General features: G+C 43.1%; 1 protein-coding gene across 1 annotated transcript; it reads left to right on the top strand.

Annotated features, from left to right (window-relative positions):
• The first annotated feature begins 1044 nt into the window (after nucleotides 1-1044).
• Nucleotides 1045-9180, top strand: GLYATL2 (glycine-N-acyltransferase like 2). Its single transcript, XM_052653360.1, has 5 exons — nucleotides 1045-1122; nucleotides 4267-4374; nucleotides 5492-5618; nucleotides 5713-5890; nucleotides 8775-9180. The coding sequence occupies exons 1-5, from the start codon at nucleotides 1045-1047 to the stop codon at nucleotides 9178-9180; spliced, it is 897 nt and encodes a 298-aa protein (XP_052509320.1).
• Nucleotides 9181-9415: the final 235 nt, after the last annotated feature.

Genomic DNA, 9415 nt, shown 5'->3' with positions numbered 1-9415 from the left:
TTCGGCTATACGCACGTGTGGGCTTCCCTGGTGGCCCAGACAGTGGAGTTTGCTTGCAGTACAGGAGGCCTGGGTTTGATCCCTGGGTCGGGAAGATCCCCTGGAGAAGAGAATGACTACCCCCTCCAGTATTTCTTGCCTGGAGAATTCCATGGACAGAGGAGCTCCCATCCATGGGGTCACAAAGAGTCAGACACAACTTAGCAACTAACACTTTCACTTTTTTCCCCCACACACATGCAAGGCTTCTCAGGGGGCACTAGTGGTAAAGAATCTGCCTGCCACTGCAGGAGATACAAGAGATATGGCTTCGATCTCTGGATTGGGAAGATCTCCTGGAGAAGGAAATAGCAACCTGCTCCAATATTCTTGCCTGGAAAACTCCAAGGACAGAGGAGCCTGGCAGGCTGCAGTCCATGGGGTCACAAAGAGTTGGACGTGACTGAACACACATACACAGGATGTTGGATTTTTCAGGATTGTCAAGATTTAAAAAAATTTGCTGCCTCTCCTATAAGCCATCAAAATTGCTTGGAATTTCTTGTATTTGTCAATTTTTAGAAAATATGGTTACTCTTGTATAATGTCTTCAAGCATTCTATATTCCTTGATCGAGTACATGTAATATACATATATATAATATAATTATATATGCAGTCAGATGTTTGTGTGTATGAGACTGAAGAATGTTCATTAAGTGTATCTTCCTTATATACTATGTTGTTTCAGTAAATTTTCTTATGTTTACATTCTTATAGGTGTCTGCTATTATCTCCTTGGTATGAGTTCCTAGAAGTGGAATTATTGAATACAAGGTTTTCTCTGTTTTCAAGGTTGCTAACATACAGTTCCAGTTTCTGGATTTTGCCAGTTGGTACTTGGGCACAACCTTAGGTACTATACTGTACCTGGAGCAATGCGTGGCTGTCCTTGGGGACTTCTTGCTCTTCCGGGATACCTGTCTCAGATCTCCAGGTGTTCTTGTTGGTGTGTTTCTTTCCTCAGAGTGTCTTCCTCAGGGAAGGGGCTTGGGTGCTACATAAGATGTTTGTGCTTCGTGAACCCCAGCAACTTCAGATTTTGTATGAGTCCTTGGAAGAGAGCATCCCTGAGTCCTTGAAGGTAAGGGAGTAGGGGGAGATGGGGGCAGAGAGGACTAAGGTGTGAAGACAGACTCGGGCTCAGGACTTTCCAGGGCAGATGGAGGTGCAAGTCCAAGATTCCTCCTGCCTGGGACTAACTTAACACCCACGTCCAATCACCTCCTTTACTTCCCTGGGGATTCTTCAGTATCTTTTAAGAAACCTTTTTATTTTGTATTGGGGTATCGCTGATTAGCGATGTCGTGGCAGTTTCAGGCGAACAGCATAGGGACTGAGCCATACATGCACAATATCATTTTAAAATCGATTTTTGCTCATTTATCTGCACTGGGTCTTAGCTGCGGCATGCAGGGTCGAGCCTGCTCCCCGCCACGCTGGGAGCTCAGGGTCTGAGCCACTAGACCACCAGGAAAGACCCTACAATATCTTTTGAATCGATTCTGCTGCTATGTATAGTGGACTTCCTTAACTGTCCCAAGCTATTGGTCACCTGCAACTTGGTAACCAGAGTATCTATCTGACACGCATATGATCATATCACTCCCTTGCTTTAAAATGCTAGTGGTGGTTCATGTCCAAAGCATTAAAGCCCATACTCCTTAACTGGATATACAAACGTTTATCAAAAATGTCTCTTCATTTCCCAACATGGAAGATGTACTATGTGTTACGATCACTGACCTCTCACAGTTCAGCAGGTGGGATCAAATCTCAACACCTTCAAGCCTCCAATCACGCTCCTTCTCCTAACGGAAATTGCTTGTCTTCCTCTTCTCTTTACTTCACCAGGTTCATTTGTTTTTCATGGTCCAATTTATTTATTTATTAAAAATACAGAATTTTATTTAGAAACTGTTTAAAAATAGAAAAAAACCCTGTCAAGAAAGACCAGGTGGGAAATGGGTTCCCAACAAAATGGAATTTTAGGGCAACAAAAGTCTAAAAGGCCACAAAAGAGAAACAGCACCACTGTTATTTGAACAATGGCTAGTTACTTGCATTTTTTGGCATTGTTAATCACTGAATCTGGGTTTTCCTCTGAATTCCACACAGAGCATGCACTACACAATTTTATCATAAAATACCTGCTTGCTACACACATTTCAGGACAAGCTACCACCAGAAACAAATCAATACACATATATCAGGAGCTGAACAGTCTCAACAGTGGGTGACACACACATCGCAGAATTCTGCCAAACAAAGGAACTGAATCGGCTGTGAGCAAAGCAAATGAGGGGGTTAAGGAATGAAATATTTTAAATATTAATAATTAATTCAGACATGGTACTCTATTTTCTGCAAAAGAAAATTAACATTTAGTAACACGCTAACATTTTTATCTCCAAAGAGATTGGTGCACTGGCAAAGTATTCCGATAACAGTGGAGGGCTGTGGACAGCAGGTACCAAAAACGCCCAGCCTTGCAGATCCCAAGGGAGTGGTGGCCTTCACTGATCACTCCCTTTGCCAGAGGTCCAGAAAGAACTAGCAGTATGACCACCTGCCTGCTGGACTTCTGCTCTAAGCAGCAAAGTTTAAGGAGCCAAAGAGGAGTCCCCAGTGGGCAAGTGGAGGAGAGAAGAGGAACATGTTCAATGTAAACTTAAAAGGCAGTAAAACAGGACACAGCCCCCATTCAAATCCCAGAGACGGGGGCAAGTCCCCAAAAGTAGTTGTTAGGTTTAAAAACTGGACACACCTCATTTCAAAAAAAACAAAAAACAAAAAACACCACACACAGTACACAGAATTATCAGGGATAACTAGAAAAATCACCAGAGAAATGCTCAATGAAAATCAAGCTCTTTGACTCAGACGTCTCAGGCCTGAAACACACCCTCTATTCATCCAGGCAACAATGCCTCTTGCTTCTTAGCAGGCATGCTATTGGTCAAGGACATCAAAATGGCTTACAAAATAACTTTCAAATTTTGCTTTTGGGCCAACATCTGGGCTTATGAGGATCAAGCAGTCCTGCGAAGGCTGGGAACAGCAGGTTCCAAAGGCTCCAGGTTCCAGCCCTTCCTTCCCAGACACAATGTCAAACACACATCTTATATTTTGAAATATGGAAGCATCTTTTAAATACTCGTAAGGCATTTATTTATTAAAACGTTCTCTGCCAAGATTTCACATTAACTTAAAATTCAAATCAGTCTTTGCATTTCTCTGCTGAGGTCTCCACCTTCTCCAGCTATCAGTGCTACCGGCATCCACAAAGTGAGCCCCATGGTCAGCCTCTTTGTCCCCTGGGTGAACCACCTAGATGTTAATACTGCTCTGCTACAAGGTAAATGCTCCTAACTCAAACTGACTGGAAAAGGAGTGAATACTCCCTTTTATTATTCTTAGAGGACTCACTGGTTTCTTTTCATAAGCAAAAGTTCCTCTTCTAAAAGTGCACTTTGCAGAAGTTTCATGGTCCAATTTAAATGTTAGTTTTTCTGTAAGTCTCCCACCACTTCTGGACGGGTAGTGACTTTGCCTTTTTGCGACCCCACCTGACCATGTGCACAGACCTATCAGAACACATGCTTTTTTAAGATTAGACTGTGTATTTCTTTGCCCTTGTAGACTTAACTTGAAGGCAGCGGCTACATCATATCCACCTTTGAATTCTCCATATTTGACACAAATTTAATATATAATAGACAGATGCTGAATAAATGGTGTGGTATTAGTGTTTAAAATAGGAAAAATATCAACAGTATGGATTTTTCAAAAAATGCATGAATACATGTTAGAGAAGCCAGTTCATTTGTTGTTAACTTGGATTTTGGGGGATCCTTCCTGCACCGGTTTGCAGTATGTCTTTTGACGAATAGTCCAACGTGCCATTCTGGAAACACTAGTCCTGCCGTTTCAAGTCCTTCTTTTAAAAAATGTTTATTTGTTTCTGTGGCTGCACCAGGCCTCAGTTGCAGTGCATGGATCTCTCGCCGCAGCATGTGAGCCCTTAGCTGCACCATGTGGGATCCAGTTCCCTGATCAGGGATCGAACCTGGGTCCCCTGCACTGGGGGCTGGGGGTCATAGCCCCTGGACCATGAGGGAAGTCCCCCATCAAGTCCTTCTAACTCCTGCTTTTACTTCCGTGCCACCGGCAAGACCCTGTCTCAAAGAGAAACTTCATCCTCTCATGTTTTGTTTCTGCTTTGTAGGTGTATGGCACCCTTTTCCACATTAGAAATAAAAACCCGTTCAACCTGGAGGTGCTGGTGGACGCCTGGCCAGAGTATCAGACAGTCGTCATACGGCCTCAGAAGGAGGTGAGGCCCCTGGCTCCTGAGGGTCAGGCCGCTCACCCTCAGGATGGGGACGAGGGGCTGCAGCCAGGGGCCGGCAGGGGTTGGGGGGAGGATCTTGACACACCTGATTCATGCAGATTTGGGAAGGGTTGCTTGGAGGAGAGGGCAGGATGGCGAGACGAAGCGCAGGAGTGGACCTCAGAGCCAATAGTCCGGGACCTGGAAGTTGCTCTAGAATTCCATTCAGTCAGCTCTCTCCTGTCGAGACTCCGATGAGAGGCATCCTCCTCATCCTAGATGCCTGCGGTTGCAAACGGTCAGGAAGTGTTCTGCTTTCCTTATGACTCGATAACCGCAACCCGACAGTACTTTGAGCAGTGCTGAGTGTGAGGTCTAAGACCGCTGCTTTCCTAACACAGAAGAAGTTGACAAAAATGATGATGTCAGAGGGTTGTGAAACAGTAGAGGCCATGTTTGTTTCATAAGAGCGTCTTCATCTTTCAGGGGAGTATGAGTCGCGAATCCCATCCTTCCCAGAGTAGCGATACCTTAACACCCTCCTTATCCATACAGGAGTGCTAGAATGCAGCGTTGCCTGCAGCGGCCCCCGGGGGGGAGCCAGGCTCCCCTGTCCATGGGATTCTCCAGGCCAGAATACTGGAGTGGGGTGCAATGCCCTCCTCCCGGGGATCTTCCCAACCCAGGGATTGAACCCGCATCTCTTATGCCTCCTGCACCAGCAGGAGGGTTCTTTGCCACTAGCGCCGCCTGGGAATTCACTTTCAGAATTAGCCGAGGCGTCACCTTCTCACAGACCAGGAGCCTGGTCCCCAGCCCTGTTCTGTGTGCTTCCCCACTCTTTGGGGCCTTGAACACGCACTCTTTCGGCTGCACTTACCATCTCAGACACTGGGACTGCTTGCCCGGTGCCCCAAGGGCGGCTGACTCCAGGGCACCACCAGGAAGGAGCCCCTTCCAGTGGCTTCTTCTACAGGGGAGTCCACGGAAATGTCTGCACCTCTCTCACACAACAGCACCAAAGTCCATCCAGCAAATTAGTCTCTAGCACTCGGGACACAGGCAGAGCATTTTGTGGACGACATCACTGTGTAAATGTGATTGGTATTTGTTACATCAGGAGATGAAGGATGACCTGGATCATTATACCAACACTTACCACATCTTCACCAAAGCTCCTGACAAGTTAGAGGAAGTCCTAGCGTGCCCGCAGGTCATCAACTGGGAACAAGCCTTCCAGATCCAAGGTGACTGGTCTAAATTAAAGCCAAAGATGTCTCATTTAATTTATAGTAGATATGAAAGGGGGTGAAATGATGCTTGCTTTTCTCCTCTCCACAGGTTGTCAAGAAAGCTTGGGTGAGGCATTACAAAAAGTTGCAGCTTCAAAATCAGCGCAGGTGGATTATCTGAGAACCATGCTTTTTGTGTTTGAAAAACCAACACTCGAGGCATCGAGTGGTGACAAGATGGATTTGATGAACTTATTAAAAACTCCTAAAGTGCTTGAAGATAAAAGGTGAGATTTTTACCTTTTGCTTCTGAAATTTCTGATAGAATAGTTCAGTTGCACTATGGGCCGGACTTGTAAATGTAGGATCTGAGGCTAAATAATCATGGTGTTCAGAGCTGCACAGGTGAGAAAGGGAACTGTGTTAGGTGATGTTTGCTGAACTTGGGCAGGAACTTCGTTAGAGTAGGTTCTTTTCAACTTCCTTAGATCTCACAAGAGTGCTCCCAGAAGAATATTGGACATCATGGTGGAATTGAAAAACTTTTACTGAAACTATTCATTTTTTGACCAAAAAAAAAAAAAAATACTTCATACTATGCAAAGTCCGTGTGTGTGTGTGTGTGTGTGTGTGTGTGTGTGTGTGTGTGTGTGTAGCCGCCAAGTTGTACTTGACTCTTTTGCAACCCCAATGGACTGTAGCCTGCCAGGCTCCTCTGTCCATTGGTTTCCCAGGAAAGAAAATTGGAGTGGGTTGCCATTTCCTTCTCCAAAGGATCTTCCCAACCCAGGGATCAAACCTGCATCTCCTGCATTGCAAAATTCTTTACCACTGATCCACCAGGGAAGCCCTATGCAAGGGACACAAATATGCAAAGTAAAAAGTGAAGGCTTGCCCACTTGGATTTCTGTCCATGTGTAGATACTCTTAGCATTGCTTTTAGAACTCTGCATGTGTGAGTCGTTTTGTTCGTTTTTTCTCTACACCAGATGCATGACTACACTGCAATTCACTCTTTTCACCCAGCAATGTGTTACACACATCTTTCACGTAAGCTCATACAGGCACCCTTCATTTATTTTGACAGCTGCATAGATTACCACAAGAGGGAGATGTGCAATTCTGTGTGCCTGTATTTACACACTTGATTTCTCTCCAGTTCTTCCTGATAACAAAAATTCTACAATAAATGTCTTCACAAATAGATCATCACACAAGTTGTATTGTGTTCAGTATTACTGAAAACTGAACTCCTAGAATTGAAGTGCCTCGGTAAAACAATACGTGCATTAAATGGAAGATTTTACCAAATTGGTTGGTGTGCATGATGTATGAACATATGATAGCATAGCATATTATAAAACCCATCCTTCAGTAGGGACATGGATAGATTTACTATGGTACAGTCCAAACGCTGGAATAGTATACAGCTGTTAACAAGAATGAAGCAGCCCTCTGTGAACTAAGAAGGAAACAATTCCAAAAATATATTCTGAAGCAACAGCAACAACAAAAACATATTCTTAGTGAAGCAACAACATCAGCAACAACTAAGATGCACAGAATCGTGTAGACAGTGTGTCATCACAGCAGAGCACATCTAAAGTTCCAAGCAATGCCTCTGGAAAGTTACACAAATGTACCACACCACTAGTTGCCTCTGGAGAAGGTAACTGTGTGATAAGGAATCAGAGAAAAAGGAAACAATTATTTTCCACTGACATCCATTTATGCTTAATAATTATATCACTACATCAAAAGATAAATAAAATCTAAATATACACTAAACACGTAGAATTGATTTAGCCAGGAGAGTCAATAATATTTGAACCCTGCTCTGGCTCAACTGTGTTCCCGTGAGAATCATATAAGAAACGTTTGCATGGAGAAAAATGGTAGATAGGGATTACATAATACTTGACATTATAACTGGACATCTGGAATGAAGTGTCTGTCCTAAGGCGGTTCTTTATTTCCTCTAAACCCAAATATATATTTGGATGTCTTGCCCCTCTGGGTTTAACTGTAGCATAGGAGGAAGTCATGTGAGGATGCTGGAGATCTTTGAGGAAGTAGGACCAGAATCAGTTTGAGGATGACAGAGAGAAAGCCTCACCTATGTGTAGACAGTTGAGAGCCCCTGTGACCCCACCCAATGGAAAATGTGAAATGACTTTGAAACTGACAAGTTCCTGGAAACTCTTCCTCCTTGAGAAGGGGTAAAACTTCTTTGAGATCTTCCTTCTGCGCCAACCACTCCTTCCCACAGAAGATGTTATTCTGATTTTGCAGATGAGAAAACGCAGTCTCAGGTAACTTGTCCAATAATAGAATCAGGGCTAAAATCCTGATTATTACCACACACAAAAAAAATCCAATATCCTTTTTTCCTATGTTTCTGCTCCTGAAACTGCATTTTTGTACTTCTCTAGTGGTATGTGGTGATGGGTTTTAGGACACATGAAGCCATAAGATCAACATGGCTCTCATCTCCCTATGATGTACATTTTGTTGAACTATCTGTTGGAAGAAACATTATCTTGTGTATTTAGATATTTTGTGAAGTATAATTTGAAATCTAAATTTTTAAATGGAAGTTTAGTTGATTTACATCATATTAGTTTCAGGTGTACAGTATAGAGGCTCCATATTTTTTTAGGCTATATTTCATTTAAAAGTCATCTCAACATAATGAATATGTGTCCTTGCACTGTATATCCTTGTAGCCTATCCCTTTTATACATCGTAGCTTGTACCTCTCAATCCTGCATTTTTTATACAAGAAACTTAAAAGAAAATTCAGCCACATGGAAGGTTGCACGGCTAATAGTCCTTGTTCTTTTAGGAACATATACTGTTATTCTCCTTTGTTGGGGTGTTTGGTTGGGCTTTTTGAGATATGCTATACTATATCTAGCCGACTCTCTGCTGTTAAATGTACCATAAATGACTGAGGATTTTCTCCCTTTCAATTATTTGGGAACATTTTTAAGCAGGCATATAAATAGTTGTGTGTGTGTGTGTGTGTGTGTGTGTGTGTGTGTGTGTGAAGGGTACATCTATTTCTTCCTCTGGGCTGTGGATCCTTAAGGAAAGGGAAGTGTCACGTTTTCTGCCATCCTGATGCTTTCTAAATGTTGGCTGAATAAATGTACATTTTTTTCTTGACAGGAAAGAAACCTTTCAGAGCATCTTCTTGGATGTCTCGCATGCAAAGCTTGTGAATGAGCACTGGGAGTTGGGAAAAAATGAGAAGAGCTTGAAATATATTGAACGCTGTCTCCAGAATTTTGCGGGATTTGGTATTCTGAGTGCAGAAGGGAACCCCATCTCTTGGTTTCTGACAGAACAGTCCTGTGAGATAAGAATGGGTTACACTTTCCCCAAATACCGAGGCCAAGGCCACATGTGGCAAATGGGTTGTCACAGCATAGCATATTTTTTTTCCAAAAAAATGCCATTTTATATCCACGTGGCAGAAGATAAAGAAAAAACTCAACAGGTATTGCTCAGTTTTGGGTTCAGGAATGCTCTTTGTGGCTGGCACCAGTGGAAATGCACCCCGAAGAAATATTGATGGTGCTACTGTCCATTTCAAGTGTTCCTTTTTGGGGAAAAAAAATCAGTGCAAACAAATGTAGTCTACACGAGCAGCAAAAACCATCCACTTATCTGGGGCTCAGGCACTGCTCAGGCCACACTTCTGTAATAGTTTTATCTTTTTTCTCTTGTATATTCCAAAACATTAGAAGCTTGGCTCCTTGCTGTCATGCTTTTCCTTTACGGTGAGAAATGTCTCAGAGTTGAAATTA

The sequence above is a fragment of the Budorcas taxicolor genome, chromosome 15, assembly GCF_023091745.1.
Source record: "Budorcas taxicolor isolate Tak-1 chromosome 15, Takin1.1, whole genome shotgun sequence".
Lineage (NCBI taxonomy): Eukaryota > Metazoa > Chordata > Mammalia > Artiodactyla > Bovidae > Budorcas > Budorcas taxicolor.
Note: the sequence above shows the minus strand (reverse complement) of the source record. Positions and strands in the feature narration are given on the sequence as shown.

What these genes read in the sequence shown, in the direction of transcription:
- GLYATL2 (XM_052653360.1), top strand. Translation starts at nt 1,045, where the DNA reads ATGTTTGTGCTTCGTGAACCCCAGCAACTTCAGATTTTGTATGAGTCC. An exon ending in TCATACGGCCTCAGAAGGAG is followed by an intron (nt 4,375 to 5,491) that starts GTGAGGCCCCTG and finishes TTGTTACATCAG; the next exon opens with GAGATGAAGGATGACCTGGA. An exon ending in AAAGTGCTTGAAGATAAAAG is followed by an intron (nt 5,891 to 8,774) that starts GTGAGATTTTTA and finishes TTTTCTTGACAG; the next exon opens with GAAAGAAACCTTTCAGAGCA.